General features: G+C 38.2%; 1 protein-coding gene across 4 annotated transcripts in view; it reads right to left on the bottom strand.

The window, feature by feature from the left end:
* Nucleotides 1-4,695: 4,695 nt before the first annotated feature.
* LOC122080644 (protein VASCULAR ASSOCIATED DEATH 1, chloroplastic-like) overlaps nucleotides 4,696-22,780 on the bottom strand; it is an 81,628-nt gene continuing 63,543 nt past the window's right edge. For 2 of the 4 annotated variants that reach the window (XM_042647446.1, XM_042647445.1), the window contains exons 14-18: nucleotides 10,126-10,210; nucleotides 8,839-8,938; nucleotides 7,486-7,547; nucleotides 7,356-7,398; nucleotides 4,696-7,236 (exon numbers count right to left, since the gene is read on the bottom strand). In XM_042647446.1, the coding sequence (XP_042503380.1) occupies nucleotides 6,845-7,236; nucleotides 7,356-7,398; nucleotides 7,486-7,547; nucleotides 8,839-8,938; nucleotides 10,126-10,210 (682 nt within the window). In that variant the 3' untranslated portion in view covers nucleotides 4,696-6,844. Of the gene's footprint in view, nucleotides 7,237-7,355; nucleotides 7,399-7,484; nucleotides 7,548-8,838; nucleotides 8,939-10,125; nucleotides 10,211-22,780 lie in introns of those variants that run through there. The other 2 variants (XM_042647447.1, XR_006140856.1) reach the window with 2 other exon arrangements.

The raw sequence follows: 22,780 nt of genomic DNA, 5'->3' as shown, positions 1-22,780 counted from the left end.
GGAGATTTAGACATGTGGGAAAAATGTGAAGCCACCCACACTCCATGAAATTGCAGGGCCATACTTAGATACTATTGTGAAAGAGGTGGATGAATACATTGAAGAGTTTAAATACAAGTGGCCTGAATATGGAGTAACCATCATGTGTGATGGGTGGAGTGGACCGATGAGGATGTTCATCATCAATTTTTTGATATATTGTGATGGGAAAACAATATTCCATAAGTCTTTCAACACATCCTCAGATATCAAGGACTCAATGTATTTGTTTAAATTAATGGATGAAGTTTTCAGGAAGTTGGGTCAGATTATGTTGTCCAGGTTGTGACTGATAATGCCTCCAATTTCAAAAAGGCTGGTACTTTACTTATGGTGAAGTATCCCACCTTATACTGGACACCTTGTGCAGCCCATTGTATTGATTTGATGTTCAAGGACATTGGTGAAATGAACAAAGTGCAGACATTGGTTTCTGATGCCAAGATGATCACCAATTTCATCTACAATCACAGCTGGGTGTTGGCATTGATGAGAAAGTACACAAAAGGTGACTTGGTGAGGCCCACAGCAACAAGGTTTGCAACAAATTATATTGCACTTGATAGTATTCAAAAACGGAAGGAAGGGCTAGTTAAGTCATTCACCTCTAGGCAACCACTGAAATTGTAAAAACTATTCAAGATCTAATCACCTCAACAAAGTTTTGGGAAAGGATATACTGATTTACTAAGATTATGCAACCACTATTTGTGATACTTAAAGTAGTTGATGGTGATAAGGCACAGACGATGGGAAATATAGTGCATTGTATGGAAGTTGTCAAACAAAAGATAGAAGAGGAGAACCCAAAGTCATTTAAGGCATTTTTGAAGATTATAAATCGTCGATGGGAAAATAATTTGGTTCAAGACCTTCATCGGGTAGGTATTTTCTTAATTAAATTTATAAGTTACTTTATTAGTAATTTAATATATTTAATCGTTAACAATAAGTGATATGTAACAATGCCAATGTGCAGCCTATTATTTGAATCCGGATCTGCACTACAAGAACAATTTAAGGTTTCGGAAAGATTTGATGGAATCTTTGAAGGATGTTATTAACAAGTTAGCTCCTAATATTGATTCGGCCAAAGATGCAGTTGAAGAGGTTAGTAGTCTACTAAACTTACATATTGAATCATTGATTAATATTTAATACATTGAGTGGCATACTAATATGTTAATACATGTATAGGTGAAGTACTTCCGAGAGACCACTCAAAGGTTTGCTGATCATTTAGCTATCCGTGCTAGAGGAACACAACGCCCTGGTAATTTAGGCTTAATCAGCTATCCTTGTATTTCAAATTTATTTCAAACTCCTAATGTTGCAATTATCTTTGTACAGCTGATTAGTGGTTGAAATATAGATGGAGCGCTCTAAGCTTGAGGCCTACCGCAATGAAAATATTATCATGCACGGCATCCTTAAGTGGTTGCGAACGTAATTGGAGTACGTTCGGATTGATACACACCAAACCTCGGAATCGTCTGAGTTATGAGAAGCTGGAGAAGCTAGTGTATGTGCACTACAACATGAAATTGAAGATGAAATATTTAGAATTGGTGAAATCAGGGGATGATATTGATGTCAACCCAATTGACATCACCCACATGCTCGACGAGGAAGATCTAGTTAGGGGATGGATTGAGGAGACTGAAAATGTTTTAGTGTTGGACAAATTATCTGAAGATTGACGAGAAACCACACCTGATCCCTTTATAGATGACCTCATTAGAGATATAAATGAAGATTTTAAAAATATTGTTGATGATGAAACCCAAGCACCATCAGCTGTGGAAGAGGATGATGATAGTTCCAATGATGGTGATATTAGGAGGACGAGATCAGGTGCTACATATAGCGTAACTCAACCAGATAGTGATGATGATGATCAAGACAAGGATGGTGTTGCTGCTGCCGATGATGATGATGATGATGATGGTGGTGGTGGCGTTGGTGGTGTTGGTGGTGGCAGTGGTGGTGGTAGTGGTGGTGGCCAAACTTATGTACCACTACATTTCACAGAGGAGGCTGCATTTACACATGTAACCCAAGATAGTCATCATGGTGCTCGCACACAACTAAAGTCTTATAGTCGGAGGGGTAGGCGATCCCACAATCCGAGTGCTACTGATGCATTGTTGAGTAGCATAGAGTCAATGTGCATTAGTTCAGATCTTGCTGGTTCCTCATCCGGACATGGACACCATGTATCTTCAGATGCATCTTCAGCCTATGGATATGGGACTTATGCAGGACAATCATTTGTCAATCCAGAGCAGTACAGAAGTTCAGATCATGTTGGTTCCTCATCCGGACACGGACACGGACACCATGTATCTTCAGGTGCTTCTTCAGGCTATGGATATGGGACTTATGCAGGACCAACATTGGCCACTCCTGAGCAGTATAGAAGATTCTACAATGAATGGGAGACCCACTACCATAAATATTTCGACTGGGGTAAATATTGTGCCTATATTTGACAAGCGCAGAATATCATCGTAGGTGCTCCTATTGAAGAAGAAGGTCCTAGCCAAGGATTTGAACCACCACGACACTCTTCAGGGCACTCATCACAGTGGCAATGGCAATGAGGAAAGAAAAAACTGTAAGAAACTCAAACCTCATCATTTTGAACATTTTCAACTCAATATATTTGTCTATCAGTACGATACCCTCCGATACTTATCTTAATTTTGACCGACCGATACGGCGACCGATACCGATACTTTAATCCTTGGTTCATAAGGTTGAGTTTTTTGTTGTTGTTGGTAGTAGTTGAGTTCAGCCAGTCTTTGTTTTTGAGTAGGAGTCTTAGTTTTACAACTTTATATATGGATGTGATTGTTATCAATAGAAATTATTCTGAGAATTGAATACAGGTTGAGTTTGGCTTACTTCTCCGGTGGTTGAGGAACACTGGTTCTCTTCTTCTTCTGCAACTCTGGGTTCCTGTCTCAGCTACTTTTCTGTTCTCCCATCTTCCTTCCCTCTCAGGTATCACTCTTATTCCCCAAGCCTTCTATTAATCTGATATTCCATTTTTCTCAATTTTCCTTGTTTCTTGCGATACTCATGGACTCCACAGAAACTGTTTAGAAGTCACTTGAGATTTCACAATGTAAACTGAGATTTAGGGAGCTAGTTTACCCTCTTAGGGTGACCCTAACCCTAGGTCCTCGTCCCTAAAATCCTCTTAGTGTGAGATTCAAACCAGCAACCATGTCTAGCTGCAGTTTTCAGGCTGATTAATCCGACGTTTGTTAGTTGGAATCCAAAAATCTTCGAATTTTTGACCTCCATACAAAATATTAGGCCAATCAGAGGCCATTAGGATGAGTTTTCACGCATTGAAGCAAATCTAGTCACTACTGGTTTGCTCAGTCGTGAGTAACCTATCTTCTGATTAATTATTTTTATGCCCTATTCTTTAATCTTTTACATAAAATCCCTTATGTTCTAAATTTCTTTCTGTTTACAATCACTTCATTGAGATTTCAAGTTCGTCCTTCCCCTTTAAAATCTAATTACCCTCACGTCCTAATTCTGTTTCCATACCAAAGAGGTTCTAAACTGTTACCACAATTTATGGAATTGCCGCTACTCCTTTGAAATTGATTTAGGCTCATAGTGTGATCCTAATCAGGGTTAATCGTATCAGTCCCACTTGAAGAGAATTCTCAAGAACTGAAAACTGATACAAGTAAAGGTCAACTGATCTCAGAACAATATGTAAGTGTCAATATATGATGAAATAGTAGTAAAAAAAGTCAACTAAAAGTCTAAAACGAATGAACAACCAGCAATAGCCAGAACACGAAATCAAAGATCAAACTGAAAGTTCAGGAGTTTGAACAAGAATAGGACTCTGTTAAATCATTGCCAAAACCTGGTTTGGAAAACTGAGACCAACAGAACATAAACGTGATTTCGGAATATGTATTCTGAACTGGAAAACTCAATTCAGAATTCAGATCAAAGATTTGATTTTGAAAATAAAGAACTGAAGTATAAGAATAAAGATTGAAGTGTATAAACCAGATCTGAAATCCCAGTGAAACATGAAAGAAAATTATTAAATTCAATCGACTAACATGCTCAGGAAATTAAGGTTAAGAATTTTTTTTTTTGGTTTGGGGAGGGGGTTTTTGGGGGGGGGGGGAGTGGGTAAGAAGAATTGGCCTGTTTGCAGAAGCTAAACAATGAAGAAGAAGGCATCACTAAGCAACCCACCTAGTCTCAACTGGAATCCCACAAGCTATTATTGGCATCTCACCAATAGAATACTCTATCTCACAGCAGAATCCTATATCCCACAGAATATTAAGGGACCAAAAAGCTGTCAATAGTAATATCGTGGCTAGGGTTTACCCCTTTACCTTCTTTTAGAGTTGAGTATTTGAGTTCCAAACTATGTAGGAAACATAAATCTAGAAGGAAACCAAAGCAAGAAAGAACAGAGAAACTCTCCAAACCATGGAGGATAGTTGGAGTGTTTCACTAGAGTAAGTGAGTAACTCTAAACAGCAATGATTAAACTATCGGTCGGGTAAATTTAAGATATGCATCAGAGGGTATTGTATCGTATTAGTTGTTATATATATATATATATATTTTAATGCAAAAATGTATAAAATGTGTGTCATGTCTATTTATGTGCGTATCTTAACATTTTTTGAATTTTTTTGTATGCAAAAGTGTATAAAAATGTCTATCATGTCTATTTATGTGTGTATATCTTAGCGTATCTCCGATACGATACGATACCCTTTGTTACGTATCTTAAATTTGGCCGACAGATATGGCGACCGATACTTTAATCCTTGATCTTTAGCATATCTCCTATACGATACCCTCTGATACGTATCTTAAATTTAGCTGACCGACACGACGATCGATACCGATACTTAATCCTTGCATGTATCAGGAATAAACACTATAATGGAGAACACTATACTAAGAGACATGTGTATTCAATTAAAATTATTCAAAAGGATGAGGTTTCTTGCATGTAGTAATAGGATTTTGTCAAATTCAAAGAAATTTTAAAATCTATGATTAATGTTTAATGCAAAGTTTAATTTTGTTTTACCTAAATCTACTCAAACATAGCAAAAAAGAAGTAAAACAAACTTAACTGTACTAGAGCACTGCAAAAAGGATGGCAGTAACTGGATAATTTTCTGATCATTTATACTAATGTTGTGGATGTAGGCCACTTGTCAAGGACAGGATCACATCAAACGTAATTGTTTAATCTTGCCATCCAAGTGAAGTTGAAGTATTTCCTAGAAAGTGTACCATATGCACAACGAGAGAGAAAGAGAGAGAGAGAGAGAGAGAGAGAGAGAGGCATCTCTGACTATTTTCTTTTAAAAGAAGAGATCAAAATTTTAATAGAGAGATCATATCATTGAAAGGTGCATCTCGGAATATCTTGCGTTAAGAAGGACATACAATAGTCAAGTAAAGTAAATGACAAAGATGCTATGAAAGACAATAGTGAAGACAAAATAAATATGCTGGAAAATTTATGGTTTGTCAAGTAATATAGATGCTTCCAAGACTTGCTCCTAGTCCCTCACAAGATGGTTCTCATATTTGCTCTATGCATTTTCTTGCGCATCACGCAACAAACTTAGCAACTTGAGAAATCATGAAATGAGATACGATGTTCAATTTTGTGGAAGGATCAACATACTTGGCTTGTTGCAAGGACAAACAACATTTAATGGAAATGGTGACACTAGTTATGATGATTCTTATAGAAATTAAGAATTACATGGAATGGAGATATCAAGTAGAAGACACTTATCTAGCTACAAGGACTTGGCAGATGTAAATTGGAGTAGATGATCAACATGAAGATGCCATAATTCAGGACAAGGAGGATATGAAAGAATGGTAAATCAAAATTGTGAAATCCGTTGCGTCAGTGTAGTTGTGCTTCAAATTTTGGAAACTTAAGTATTGCCACCAAGAACAAGCTCTGTTTTGAAAGTGAAATTGGTTCTGTAGATACCTATCTTAAGTATCAGTGAGTATCGATGAGTGATACGCATGTAATTCAATTGTTCAGGGGCTCAATTATATGTATTGAGAGTATCTGCATGTATCAATGAGTATTGAGAGTATTGGATCATATTGGCCAATATGGTATGATACGCACCATACTCCTCGATACATAAAATATTTTACAAACATATCATATCGGTGGGTATCATATCGATACTGATAGATACCAATACATATCTGCCGATACGGCACAACACGCACTGATACTTTAAACCATGCTAAACATTAATTAAAAGGAATTGGACTTCAATCTCTAATCCGATCCAACTAGATAACAAGAAATAGAATCAGAAATCCAAAACTGGCCCACGATTTCTGCTTTTTAGTGAACCAGAAAACACCCAAGAATGGGCACAGTCTGAACCAAAATAACTGGTTCAAGGAAGAACCGCAAGGCTGAATTAACACAGTGACAGCAGAGCTGAGTCACTGAGTCTGGTTCTTCTTCCTTCTTTTGCACTTTGTAGAGTACCTACCTTGATCTGCATCAACTTAACCCTTCATTAGTTCATTCCCTACATCTCTTTGACTCCCCCACACCCCCGCCCTTTAATAAGATTATCCCCGTTGCAATCTCCAATCTCATCAAACCTATAAACTTCACACAAACTGATACTTTTTGCAGTGGTTTATTCAATAACTATCTGAAAGTAGCTCATGCTTTCCACTTTCCCCAATCCCCATCTTTCCCCCAAGATTCTCCAGTTCTCACCCTCAATTTTTAACACATCGAACAAATATACAGAAGCAAAAATGTAAGTATCGCAAAACTACTTACATATTTTAATTGTTGAAAGAAAAGGATATATTTATCATTTCGGGAAGCACATACCTGCACCATCAGGAGGACTAAAACAGAGGCGGTGAGTAAGATAAGAGGAAAGTGGCTTTGACTTTTCAAATATGAATGTAGCGTTACCAATGATTCTCTAAATAACGTTGTGCCACTAAAGCCTCCTTGCAGCAGAATTGGAACCTGTGTATTAAAATCTTGAGAAACAGATTCTTCAGTAAGTTTGCTCATATTATGTAATCCTTCTGATGGTGCTTCAGTTTTCAAATGCCTTTCCAATTGGGCATCATTTTTAGTTGTGTTAACATCAGAATTTGACCCTGCATAAAGAAAATAAAGAGAAGACAGAATATGAGAAGTTTAATCATTAACTTACACCCAAAAATAATAAGTATTGCCATAACTTGTTTTAGCACATATGCATTTCCAACAACCTTACCTTCCAGTTTTGCAACTTTCCTCTTCTTCAGCCTTTCTTGTGCCTGAAACAGATTCAATTGTATAACTTAATATATAAACTTAAGATCCCAAACAAAGTCAGATGCATCACATAAGGGGGAAGTGGATACAGTTTCTATCCAAATTGAAGAAACCCCGTTGCACTCTGCAATAGTTGACTGCTCTATTTTCCCTGCAACAATGTTTACCCACTTTGCAATAAGTATCAAATCCAAGTTTCAGGATTTAACAAAAATTTGTATTAGAATTTCAGGGACATAAATAGTAAATAACTGTCTAACAATAATTGAAACGCAAACTCTGAATCTGTGAGAAAAATAGAAATTTATCTCACTGGCTAGAAGGATTAAAGACCAGCCCAATCCTTGATGAATTTAAAACACCCTTCAGGTGCCTACACTATAGGTAAAAAGAAGCCTGCACCGACTAACCCCTAACCTAACTTGCTTGCTTGACAACATTAAGAAGAGCCAAGCATGATTTCTAAAAAACGGAACGGAACGGAACAGTCAGTATCGGCTGGATCAGAATGATATCAGCCCTGACCAATCCCGATCCTGAACCACATGTATGGTCCTAGGATAAATCATAACAAAAACTGATTTAAGAAAAAGAGGGGGGGGAATAGATCTGTCTGATACCGTCTGATCCGGATAGGTACCAGAACAGTATCGACCTTGACCATTCCCGAGGTTTAGAACCTTGGAGCCAAGTAAACTTTGTCTTATTTTTTACACACAAATGAAAATTAAGGAGCAGGATGCACCTCCCCCGTCTTTGTTGGAACCGAAATTTTGTGGGACAAAATATCCACGTCATTAACCAACCATACATTGATTTTCAATTTGATCTAACATTACCACATGTCCGAATAAAGCATTTAAGACTTGTTTTAAACAGTCAGTTCTGTTTGAACTACAGGACTTCTTGTAAAAAGCAAGAAAAGCCCCATACATGAGGGCCATAGATTTGAGATAGGCAACCTATCTAGGTATCTCCCCATCTATTCAATGGTCAAAATGACAAAAGAATGACTGCCATTGGGCAGAAATTGGTGATAGGTGGAAAGTCTTCCACCGTTTGTCTGAGGAGGTTTTTTTAACCCTCATTTGTAAACAAGCCAAGTGCTTTTCAAATAAAGGGAGCAAAGTTATCCTAAACATCATCATAAGTTTGCTTGTAGAATTATTGTTAATACTATTTCTATTATTGTAGTTAATTATAACATAAACTAATTTAACATTACATCAGCTTCACAATTTTAATCAATCAATGATTGCTTTCCTGTCACTAAGTCAACATAGGTAAAATTTGGTCAACAATATACCCCCATCTCTGGAACTTAAATGGTATTGTTGGGTCCACCACAGAAACGATGTATGTAACGTGGTTCAGGAATGTTAATTATCAACAAAGACACTCATGAAACATAAGAGGCAAAATGAAAACAAGCCATTGCTTACCTTTCAATATTGTCTTTTTAGAAAATGCTACATGAATATATACACGCAAAATGCAAGAATCATTTCCTTTCTCACCATCTCGCTCCACATCCCAAAGCCCCTGCGATTAGAAGAATATCAATAATATGTCAACAATGAAAATCTTCTAATGAAGGCTGATTTCCACTAATATCACTGAACAGAATTGAATAGACCACAAGGTGGTGATTAGGAATAAAAATAGTGTATGATCAATACAATCATTCTAATCAAAATCACACGTATGACGCACCATAGCAGCATACATTGAGATGGGGAAAGATATCTCAGTCAAAAAAAGGCCTAGAAGAGAGCATCATGATTATGCGTTTGATAAACGACCCTTGCAAAATATGGGGGTATGTTAACTGTGGTGTATATTATGGGCTAACCTAAGTGGGTATAGGCAGGAGAGACCACTTCAGATGAGAATTTTAAGGACAAATTCTCTAACTAACCATGATTCTGAGGGAAGTCCAAGGACGGTAGAAACCCAAAATTGCAATGAAGAGAAAAAGACCAGATTCAAGAAAATGTTAATAACTTGAATAAGAATCTCCGATGGACTGAAAACTTTGGTTGAAGGTCTGAAAGTTTGAATTGCATCCAATGGCCTGATGTGAAGTTATGATAATATTCTACTAGAGAGAGGATACTAAAATAATTCAAACAGGTGAAATTGAGTGGGTGTCAGGGTGTGCCTTGGTCTCATTGAATCTAGGGCCCTAGGGCCTCTCCAACACCTTGGGTTACCTAGACGCCATGACAACTATTGTAGGACTCTATCATAACAGCAGCAAGATCATATGTTTGCAACCGTAGGATGGTTTTGAATGAAGTTTGATGGCCAAATCAGAAGTTTGATTTAAAAAACTGAGATGTAAACAATGAGAAACAAAAAGTTCCAGAAACTAAAATGAAAATAACTTAACAGAAAACCAGATAAATGTAAGATATGAACCAAGCACTCCTCCTGGAACTAGGATAACATCCCATTAGCCAACCATAGCATCTCACCAAGGGTTGTGGCATCCCACAACAGAATATTCTAGAAGTAATGGGACACCTCATACATCAAAATGAACCAAAGCAAAAGGGCACGGAGACCATTTATTGACTCTAGGGGTATGCTCACACGGTGAAGCTTTCCAAACTGACAAAACTCACAATCTCAACTAGATATAGAACGCAAACGAGAATCAAGCTTCTATAAACTCTGCAAAGATGGATGACCAAAACGACAATGGATCTAATGAGGGCTTAGAATACTTGAACGTGCAACAGAAGAAGAACTGTCTTCAAGAAGATAAAGCCCCACAACTCGATAGCCAATCGTCTTCTTTGTCTTAAGGTCCTGAAAAACACATGAATCAGGAGAAAAAGTTACGGAACAATTGTAAGCTTGAGTTAACTTACTCATAGATAAAAAATTAAAAGAAAATTTTGGTAATTGAAGAACAGATGATAATATTGCTAGCCCCTTTAACTTTCACAACATGCCCATTAGCCAATGTGGCAATAGCAGAAGATTCTTGAAAAGAGGAAAATATGCCTAATACACTAGATATATGATCCAACGCTCTTGAATCAATTATCCAGGGACAAGAAGATGAGGAAAAACATACAGTGGCATTACCTGTCTGGACAAAAGTAGCAATGGAAGGCTGAGGAGGTTGGGTTTGAAATTGAGTATACCGTGCAAATTCTTCATCTATCATCTTGACCATTTTCCCTTCAAATTGTTCAGGTTGAGAAGGATGAGAAGACTCAGCAACTGCTCCTGAAATGGCAAACTGCTTCTGAGGAGGTTTGCCATGAAGTTTCCAATAAAAACATTGGATATGTCTTGGTTGTTCGTGTTGCCCCATTCCACCCTCACTACTAGTACTATGTGTTTCACCATGATTATGTTTCTGAGAAACAAACGAAGAGCTATCCATTGGTGTAGAATCATGAGAACTCTCTTGTGATACCGGTAAGACTTGAGAAAAAGTATCTACAAGAGATGCCAATTTGTCATCTCCAAGGATTTGGGAACACACATCATACTCTGATCCAAGACCACCCAAAAATCCCATAACTGTGAGCTACTCTCGTTGGTTATGCATCTTCTGCACATTACCACTAACAGGAAGTAGAGAGTTTTGATCCTTATATATCCTCTTAAAATCAGCAAAGTACTGAGTCCGGTAAGACTCGAGAAAAGGTATCTACAAGAGATGCCACTTTGTCACCTCCAAGGATCTGAGAATGCATAACATCATACTCTGATCCAAGACCCCCCAAAAAATCCCATAACTACGAGCTGCTCTTGCTGGTTATGCATCTTTTACACAATACCACTACTAGGAAGTAGAGAGTTTCCACGATTACACATCCTCTTGAAATCAGCAAAGTACTGGGTCAGAGGTCGACCCTTTCATCAATGTGAAAAAAAATATCCTGAGATAATTCATAGGTTATTCTGTCTAGAATACAAAAAGTTCAAATAATCCCGCACCTCCTTCACAGTGTCAATGTGAGTAACAATATCAACTATAGACTTATCCATTGAGTTCAACATCTATCCCAAAATGCGTGCATCAACTGTATTTCATGTAGCGTCAATAGCAAGTTTCACCTTGGTTAGATGATCATCTTGATCACGACTACTCAAAACCAACTGCACAATTTTCTTCCAATATTGAAAATTGGCAGGTCCTGCAAGCTCCTTCTTTGTAATGCTATCAGAGGATGAGGTTCCACCTCAGTGACAACATTCTTTGCCTCAATTTCAGCCATATATGTAAACAGAGCAACAGAGAATCACACACCAAAAAAAAAAGAGATCTAATCACCTATCAGGGTTTTATATCATACAATTGATTGAACATATGTAGCTAACCAATCCTAATAAGAGAACAAAAAAAATCTCTAGAAAAAGCTCCACCAAATCAGCAACTAGAGAGGGATCGACTCAGATCACAAAACCCTAATCTAGGTTTAAAAGGTGAATACCCACAGTTGAGTGTGTAGTGCTCCAATGATGCTTAAATTTGGACGCTTGATAACCCTAACAATTATAATCGATTTCTCCAACTTGAGCAATTCAGTCCTCAAACCATACAACCCAACCAACACTCACTCACAACAATACCCTGAGTTGATTCTTCAGGACATATGATTGATCAAAATCAAACAAGCTTCCATTCACAAATCAGTAAACTAGGGGATGAAACCACCTCCTCTAAAAAGTCGTGGAACCCTTGGGAAGAACTAGTAGCAGCCAAGTAGAAGAAGGGGTTGTTACTAGTTATACAATGATAGCAGAGTTCGATATGCTTATTTAGGAATCAATCTTTGATACCATTTAGAGAGAGAGAGAGAGAGACGGTGGAACTTGAGAGTCCCAATCGATGAGATTGGGATGAAACTACCCCTTCTAAAAAGTCGTAGAACCCTTGGGAAGAACCAATAACAGCCAAGTAGAAGAAGAAGGGGTTGTTAATAATGATACAATGATAGTAGAGTTCGATACAATGATAGTTCGATATGCTTGTTCAGGGAGAGAGAGAGAGAGAGAGAGAGAGAGAGAGAGAGAGAGAGAGAGGATGGTGGAACTTGGGAGTCCCAATCAATGAGATTGGGATGAAACCACCCTTTCTAAAAAGTCGTAGAACCAATAACAGCCAAGTAGAAGAAGAAGGGTTTGTTAATAGTGATACAATGATAGCAGAGTTCGATGTGCTTTAGGGACCAAGCTCTGATACCATGTAAAGAGAAAAGAGAGAGAGAGAGAGAGAGACAATTGTGGAACTTGGGAGTCCCAATCGATGAGATTGGACTACCTACTTCATTCATTATATAGACTAACCATTACATGTAACCTACTACGAACAGGAAACCCAAAACAGGAAACAAAACAATACTAACTAACAAATCTAACGTAATACTCCAAGGGGAATCATGACTGGCTAATGAATTGACTTCTAACAATGATCATTAGTTGCCTTTTTATGGTATGCATTTGCATGCAATGATTGCCAATTTTGACCATTAGTTGTCTAGAGTTGGCGTCCATAGCGCTTGGTTGTGAATGCTCACTGAGCATTGAGATGGATTATACCTAACGAGTTGGGTCCTATACTCCCGAGGGTAGTTTGTATAGCATATGCAGACAAGCATGGTGTTTCATTAACATGTTTAAAATTTAAAGAGTACAGCCAATGCCCACTAGACCATTGTTTTAAGTATCGGTACGTATCGTACCATATCGGCTGATACATATCGGTATTGTTAACCATCAATACGATACATACCGATACGCTACATGGAATTTTTTGGATGCCTTCTCATATTGATGAATCGCATCGTATCGTATCGGTACGATACGTATGATACTTGCAATACGTACATTTGGTTTTTTTTCAAAATTCCAACGACATATTGGTACATGTTGTCAAGTATCGATACGTATTGTACTAGTACGATATGGTCCTTTTAAAGGGCTAAGGGGCTTAAAAATTGCTTCTATTTTATCTCCTCCTTGAAATAGAAGCTCTTTTCTCCATTTCTCCTTCTTCTTCCCACTTGATTCAAGTCTTAGCTCCAACATTTGAAAGAAAAAAGTGAACATTTGAAGCTGTAAATAGGGTTTTAAGTATCGGTGTGTATCGTACCATATCGACCCTTACCGATACGATACATGAAATTTTTAAAACCCTTTCGTATCGATACGTATTACGTATCCTACGATACACACCGATACACCACGGATACTCACCGATACACACCGATACTGATACTCTATAGAAAAAATAAAATCGAGTGAAATGTATGTTTCGTTATGTATTGGTACGTATCGGTGTGTATCAATATGTATTGATCGATACATACCCATACGGTGCGCTACAGTCATATAATGGCCAAGTCTGGTCATTTTTCAGAAAAACACGATTTTTTGAGGGGTTTTTGTTCCAAAGTTGCTGTCAGCCATATTTCTCTCTAACTAAAGTGAAAATCAAGGTTGGGACACAAGAATTTTATATTTATGGGATAACTACAAACCTTGAATTCTTAGTGCGATACCATCAATTTAGTGTTTATGCATAATACATGTTATCAATAGCTTTTTTTAACAAATTTTTCATGCAAAAGTGTATTAAAAAAGTTTCATATCCATTTATGTGAGTATCTTTAGCGTATTTTAGCGTATCTCCGATACGATACGATACCCTCCGATACGTATCTTAATTTTGGCCGACCGATACGGCGCCCGATACCGATACTTTAATCCTTGGCTATAAAATAAGAAAAAGAGAGAAAACAAGAGAGAGAAAGAGAGAGAGAGAGACACGACTTTGTGAAAGGGAAACCCAATCATGTGATTTGGGTCAGCCCTCTTCTTATCATTATATAGCAATATCTTCTTACAAATAAACTGTGAATAGGATTGGACAGCAGTCCTAATAGGACTAGAAACATAGAAACATAATATAAAACTAACTAGCTACCAATCCTAGTTGGAATTTGACTCTCTAAGTTTGACTAGGATTACTAACTTCTAGACTAACACCACTAACATCAGTCCTAGTTCTACTAGGACTTTCCTAATTGGTTTAGGAAACCAACAAGGGAGGAGGGAGGAGGGAGGAGGGAGGAGTCTGCACAACCCGCAAGACGACTCCTTCCTTCTCACGATAATCTTCTAACACTCCCCCTCAAGCTGGAGCATAGATGTTAATCATGCCCAGCTTGTTACAAATATAGTCCACTCTACCACCTCCCAAGGACTTAGTAAAAACATCTGCAAATTGTTTTTCTGTACAAACATGACTTGTAGAAATAACTCTTTGTTGTAACTTTTCATAAACAAAGTGACAGTCGACCTCAATATGTTTCGTCCTTCTATGGAACACTGGATTAAACGCAATATCAATAGCATCTTGGTTATCACACTGTAACTGCATAAAGGAAGTGCATCCGAATCCAAGTTCCATCAAAAGCTGCTTTACCCACATTAACTCACAAGTAACATGAGCTATGGCACGATACTCAGACACAGTGCTAAACCTTGCCACAACAGCTTGTTTCTTGCTTTTCCAAGACACAAGATTTCCACCAACAAAAGTACAGTATCCTGTAGTTGACCTCCTATCAACAGGAGAACCAGCCCAATCAGCATCATAAAACCCTTCAATACGATTATGTCCATGATCTGAGTACATCAGACCACGTCCTAGAGCTTTCTTAAGATACCTCAGAATACGAACAACGGCATCCCAATGTGAAGTTCGTGGAGATGAAAGAAACTAACTCATAAAACTGACAGGGAAGGCAATGTCAAGTCGAGTCACAGTCAAAAAATTCAGTTTTCCCACCAGTCTTCTGTATTTCTCAGGATCTTCTAACACATCACCTCCTTCAGGCATAAGTTTCACGTTTGGATCTATTGGAGTGTCAATGGGTTTGGTTCCTAACATACCTGTTTCTGAAAGTAGGTCCAAAACGTACTTTCTCTGAGACACAGAAATTCCCTTCCTTAACTGAGCAACTTCAATTCCCAAGAAGTACTTTAACCATCCTAGATCCTTAGTTTGAAAGTGTTGCTGCAAATGTGCTTTCAAACTTTGGATTCCTTCAACATCATCTCTGATAATGACGATGTCATCAAAATATACAACCAGAAATATCCTCCTTGCATCAGACTTCCAATAGAACACAGAATGATCACTGTCACACCTTGACAGTCCAAACGCACAAACCACATCAATGAACCTACCAAACCACGCCGAGGAGATTGTTTCAGCCCATACAAGGACTTCTTGAGCTTGCACACCTTTCCACACTCCCCTTGAGCAACAAACCCCGGAGGTTGCTCCATAGACACCTCCTCATACAAATCACCATGAAGAAAAGCTTTATTCACATCAAGCTAAAATAATGGCCAATGAGATGAAGCCGCAAGAGAAATCAAAACAGGAATAGAGGCCAGTTTGGCAATAGGGGAGAAGGTATCCAGATAATCAACACCATAAACCTAGGCATACCCCTTTGCGATCAGCCGAGCCTTCAAACGAGTAAGAGACCCATTAGGGTTAACCTTAACCATATAAACCCAACGACAACCAATAGCTTTCTTACCAAGTGGCAACGGTACAAGATCCCAAGTTTGGTTTTCTTCCAAGGCAAGCAGTTCGTCTTTCATAACTGTCCTCCAACCAGGACTAGATAATGCCTCTACAAAATTCTTAGGAATAGGATGACACGAAATAGTGGAAAGACAGGAATGAAAAGTAGACGATAGGCCAGAATAAGACACAAAGTCAGTAATAAGATGTTGGGTACAACTCCTAACACCCTTACGTTGTGCAATAGGAAGGTCTAAATCAGAAAGAGGAGTACCTGGAGTAGGATCCGTAGACAAAGATGATAAGGTAGGCTCCGCAGGGAGAGGGGGTGCCGATGCTTCCCGAACACGATGAGTATAAACCTGTGGAGCAACTGGTGGAGGAGGTGGTGGTCCTGGCAATTCTTCCTTTGTGGCAACCTATTGATCAGAAGGATGGATAACATAAAGTGGAAGATCATCATCCAATTCAAACAAAACAAATGACTCATTTGGGTAGGGTGTGGACTCAAAGAAGGACACATTGGCAGTAACAAAGTACTTTTGAAGAATAGGGGAATAACACCGGTATCCCTTTTGGGTACATGAGTAACCTAAAAAGAGACTTAATAGCACAAGGACCAACTTTGATAAACTTGGATGATGATCATGAATAAAACAATCACAACCAAATACGCGAGAGGGAAGAACAAAAAGTGGATCAGAAGGAAATAATAAAGAATAGGGAATACCACCACACAAAACAGAGGAAGGCATACGATTAATAAGATAACAAGCAGTGAGAACTGTATCAGCCCAAAAGTATTTGGCTACCTTCATTTCAAACATAAGTGACCGAGCAACCTCCATCAAATGACGATTCTTTCTTTCAGCCACTCCATTTTGTTGAGGAGTGTCTGAACAAGAAGACTGGTGTATCATGCTACAACCAGCCATAAACTGAGAAAATTGACCAGAAAAATACTCTTTTGCATTATCACTTCGTAGAATTTTGATAGTCACATTAAACTGATTTTGAATTTCAGCAACAAATGCATAAAAGATAGCAAATAATTCAGAACAATTTTTCATTAAATAAATCCAAGTCGTCCTGGAATAGTCATCAACAAAGGTAACGAAATACTGAAAGCCTAACTTGGACGTTACAGGATAAGGGCCCCATACATCCGAATGAACCAAAGCAAAGGGGATACAGACCGTTTATTGACCCGAGGGGAATAACTGACATGATGTAGTTTTCCAAATTGACATAATTCACATTCTAAACTAGAAAGAGACTTAAAATTGGGATCAAGTTTCTGTAAACTTTGTAAAGACGGATGGCCCAACCGGCAGTAAACTTGATGAGGAGTCAAAGTACCCAAACAGGTTATGGAAGGTGAATTGTCTTACAAAAGATACAGTCCCCCTACCTTACGACCTCTACCAAGCATCTTCTTCGTTGAAAGATCTTGAAAAACACGAGTCAGAGAAAAAGGCTATAGAACAATTGTAAGCTTGTGTGAACTTGCTTACAAACAGAAGGTTGAACGGTAATTGTGGCAAATAAAGAACAGATGATAACAATAAGGAGGAACTAAGATAGACAGTGCCAATACCATTGACCTTAGCAATTGAGCCATTGGCCAATGTGACATTAGCAAAGGATTTCTTAAAAGAAGAAAATATACTTGAAATATCAGACATATGATCCGATGCAGCTGAATTAATTATCCAGGGGTGAGAAGAAGAGGAGAGGCACGAAATGGCATTACCTGTCTAAACAACAGTAGAAGTGGAAGGCTGAGGTGCTTGAGTCTGAAACTGATTGTACCGTGCAAATTCTTCATCAGTCATTTTGACCATCTTACCCTCAGATTGTCCAGGCTGAGAAGGTTCATCAACTGTAGCTGAATTGGCAAACTGCTTTTGAGGAGGTTTTCTATGAAGTTTCCAACAGAAGTGTTGGATGTGTCTTGGTTTACCACAATGGTGGCATGTGCGTACTGCCCCTGAACTATTTGAGGAGTTCCCAGTAAATTGTCCCTTATTACCACCATTACCTATACCACGTGATGCTCCACGATTATTACTCTGTGCTGCAAGTGCGGAGTTTTCCACTAAAGTAGAATCATAAAAATTCTCTCGAGATACCCGTAGGACTAGGGAAAAGGTATTTGCAAGAGATGCCACCTTGTCACCTCCAAGAATCTGAGAACGAACATAGTCATATTCTGTTCCAAGATCTCCCAAAAAGCCCATAACTGCACGTTTCTCCCATTGGTTTTGCATCTTCTTCACATCACTACTAATAGGGAGTAGAGAACTCACCTCTTCATACATTCTCTTGAAATCAGCAAAGTACTGAGTTAGAGGCCGACCCTTCCTATCAGTATAATAAAATTCTTGAGACAGCTCATAGATGCAAGAGAGGTTGTTCTGTCCAGAATACAGAACATTTAAATGTCCCATAGTTCCTTCACAGTATCGATGTGGATCGATGTGGGTAGCATTAACTATGGAGTTATCCATTGAGTTCAATAGCTGTCCCAAAATACGTGCATCAACTGTATCCCATGTGTCATTAGTAGGTTTCTCTTTTGTTAGGTGATCCTGTTGATCTCGACCAGTCAAAACAAGCTGCACAATTTTCTTCCACTGTTGAAAATCGGCAGCTCCTACAAGTTTCTTTTCTGTAATCTTATGTGATGATGAAGATATCACCTCAGTGACCACATTCTTTCCTTGTCCGCCACTAGTGCACAACAATGCACAAAACAATAAATCAGAAAATCGATCTAACCTCCTTTTAGAGTACACGATTGATCTTATATATTTAACCAATCAAAATAAGATAGCAAACCAGACCTCTAGCCAAACTTCAATAAAATAAACAACCAAAAAGGTTTTGGGACTCTGCCCATGGAGTAAAGTTTTGGGACTCAGATAATTTCACCCATGGAGGTTGTTAAGTTTTGGGACTCCACTCATGGGGAATTACAACTAAAGATATTTAAGAAATAGACCCAGAAATAACCCCACAAGGATGAAGTAACCCACAGAGAAATAGTCCCAAAATTGTCACCTAAAAAAAAGATTATTAGGGATAAAATAACATTACGGCTGGGGCTGGGAGAGAATACCTATGGTTGGGTGTAAACTGCTCCAATGATGCTGAAATTTGTACTAGATGTTCTTGATATGATGATAAAGAAAACCTTAAAAGGAATTTGCAAATAGAGATCACACCTGGAAGATATGGGAAAATCCGATTCTGGCAAGTAGCCACAACCCTAAAAACACCAATCGATTTCTCCAAGAGTGTATAGTCTAGTCTTCAAACCAGAAAACCCCAACTAGTGATCACTCCTAATAGTAATCTGAGCAGATTCTTCAAATCAGATGATTGATTTCTGTAAATCAATCCTCCATACACAAACCAAAAAAATAGGGGATGAAAATCACCCCTCTAGAAAATCATGGGTTCTTTTAAGAAGAACAAGTAATAGCCACTAATGGGAGTCAATTGTTACTGGATTGTAGGCTGTTGAAAAAAAAAGGGGGGGTTATCTTAATTATTTAGAGATCAGACCAAGCTCTGATACCATGTAAAATCAGAAAATGAGAGAAAATGAGAGAGACGCGACTTTGTGAAAGGGAAACCCAATCGTGTGATTTGGGTCAGCCCTCTTCTCATTATGTAGTACTATCTTCTTACAAATAAACTATGAATAGGACTGGACAGCAGTCCTAGTAGGACTAGAAACATAGAAACATAATATAAAACTAACTAGCTACCAATTCTAGTTGGACTTTGACTCTCTAAGTTTGACTAGGATTACTAACTTCTAGATTAACACCACTAACATCAGTCCTAGTTCTACTAGGACTTTCCTAATTGGTTTAGGAAACCAACAAGGGAGGAGGGAGGAGTCTGCGCAACCCGCAGGACTCCTTCCTTCTCACGATAATCTTCTAACAGCAAATCTCTAGGTGGATTTATACTTGCAAGTGGAGGAAGGCCCTTGTGCATATGTCTGACAAGTGCACAACATCATCTTAGTTGCTCCTATTCAAGAAAAAGGTCCTAGCTATGAATATGAATCACTACGACACTCTTCATGGCACACATCACAGTGGTAATAGCGATGAGAACAGAAAAAACTGTAAGAAACCTCATCATTTTGAACTCAATATACTTGTCAATCAATGTGATACCTTTTATTTTAGTGTTTTTGCATTCTATATGTTATATATAGCTTTTTTTAAATGTTTTTTATGCAAAAGTGTACAAAAATGTGTTCCCTATCTATTTATGTGCGTATCTTTAGTGTATCTCTGATATGATACGATACCGTCCGATACGTATCTTAATTTTGGCCGACCGATACGATGACCGATACCTATACTTTAATCCTTCCATAGGATTGACTGCTAGCCATTATCGGCCACATCTCGCATCTTTTTATTGGGTTTCAGGCACTTGAAATTGGACTTATTATTGTACCCAAAAAAAAAATTTGGACTTCTTAGAAAAGTTGTGGCTGGTTTCATATTTTAAATTGACTTAGAAAAAAAAAATTATTTTATAGCCATGATTGCACTTCCTTCCTTCTAAGCAATGCAACTGTTAATCCTTACCAAAAAAAAAAAATGCAACTGTTAATAAGGTTGCATTATGGTTGTTGTGTCTTTGAGTAAAATTATTGTGGTTTTGAATTTCCACTAAGTCGTTTTTTTTATTAACTGACGTTTTCCACTAAGTCATTGTGGTGCAATTGTTATCTACATAGGACATTAAGAATCCAATTGCCCATTACAGTAGTCTAAAAGTTTGGTTTTTCAAATTTATTCCTTTGAACCATCACTATGCGTTGCCTTTACTCTCAACTCTCACCGGTAGATTTTATAAACAAACATGACTTTTGGCTTGCCATGAGTAATGTAGACAAGTTGTGAATCAACACATTCATCCAGGTAACATGTCTATGGTTACAGTACGAACATGCCTCGTCTTACGTGGTTGTATCTCTTAAAGGATCAATTCTGAATTTTTATTTGCGTTTCAGAATTTTATTATGAAATAACACAATTTGGCATTTTAATTAAGATTTTCCGTTCTGAAAATGCTTTAGAGTATGTCCAAAATGAGATTTCTAAATTTTATGTTGCCCATGGGATGATACACCAAACTAGTACTCCAATACCCCTCAGCAAAATGGGATGGCTGAACGCAAAAATTGGCATTTCCTGAAGGTAGCACGGCCAATTATTTTACATATGCATGTTCCGAAGAATTTCTGGTGTGATAGGGTTTTAACTGCCTGTCATTTAATTATTCGCATGCCATCCTCAGTTCTTTCAGATCGGTCTCCGTTTTCCGTTGTTTTTTCCTAACTTGCCAACTTTTTCGGTTCCTCCACGTGTTTTTTGGCTGTCTATTTTGTTCACAACTTGCATTCTCAATTCGATAAGTTATCTCCTAGGTTCACTAAAAGCATTTTTTGGGTTATTCTAGCACTCAAAAAGGGTAGAAGTGCTATGACAGTTGCTCACCGAAACTTTGTTAGTGTTGATGTGTCCTTTTTTGAAGACACACCATTTTTTTCTTCCTAAGAATCCCAATCTGGGATTGAGTGGACTTCCACAGCTCCACCTCCTATTCCTACTCATTCCATTCCCTAGTGTCAGCATCACACCCCTCTACAGGTTTATCAATGCCAGAAGAAGCTCGGACGACCAAGTGTTGACACTATTACCTCCAGATGATTCGCTCCCTCCATTGCCACCGTCCTGTGGTGCAGCTCCTAACCCTCCTGTCCCTAATGACTTCCCAATTGTTCATCATAAATGTACATGCACATGCACTCAAAAATCTATGGTTGTGTATTCAATTGATAAATTTGTTTCCTTGTCTCCTCTTCCATCGACTACCATGGTTTTGCATTGTCTCTTTCTACTCTTACCATTCCAAAAACCAATGTTGACGCTCTATGTATCCCTGGATGGAAAACTGCAAAGGACGTAGAAAAGGATGCTCTCTTGAACTGTGCCACCTGAAGCTTAGTAGATTTACCTCCTGATAAGGACTTGGTGAAGTCTTGTTGGGTTTACACCATTAAATATCATTCTGATGGCTTTGTTAAATGGTTGAAAGCCCGTTTGGTTTCCAAGTCCAAGGGGGATACTCAAGACGTATGAGGTGATTATTTTGAGACATTCTCTCCTATTGCTAGATTGAACTCTGTTCGCCTCCTTATTTCTCTTGTTGTTAACAATGATCAATGTAGAAGTTGAGCAGCTTCAAGAAGAAGATCTATTGATCCTTTAGGACCCTGTAGTAACTCCCAGTAGTAGTACTTCAATCAGATTTCAGAAGGCCCTTCAGAGAGAGATCGCAGGTCTCAAAAACCCAGGTTCCAAGTCTGTTCGATTCTGGTTTCTGAGATTTAATGGCCAGAACTGATATGATAACAGTAGTAACAGTATACAGAAAAGAAGAGATGATTGAATATAAGAAAGAAGATGCAAAACACAAGAGAGAGTGGGGGAGGAGCGGCTGTCTCGGCCAGGGCTTCTCACCCACAACTTTCTCAGTTGTTCTAAAGCAAATATCTGCAACTTTTCTTTATTCAAATCTGAAAATTAGGGTTACATAAACTCCTCTATATATAGAGGGCAGGACCTTCCTAATTACAATCATACTAAGACAAGGAATAAACCTATGTGGAAAATAGAGTCCTAAGACAATTTGGACTGGACATACCACTTAATTAAATCGATAGGCCCAATGGACCCTACTTAATTAAAAAAAAAAAAAAAAAAAAATACCACCCT

This window comes from Macadamia integrifolia, chromosome 6 (genome assembly GCF_013358625.1).
Source record: "Macadamia integrifolia cultivar HAES 741 chromosome 6, SCU_Mint_v3, whole genome shotgun sequence".
Taxonomy (NCBI): domain Eukaryota; kingdom Viridiplantae; phylum Streptophyta; class Magnoliopsida; order Proteales; family Proteaceae; genus Macadamia; species Macadamia integrifolia.
The sequence above is the reverse complement of the archived record's forward strand: the minus strand, read 5'-3'. Positions and strand labels throughout refer to the sequence as shown.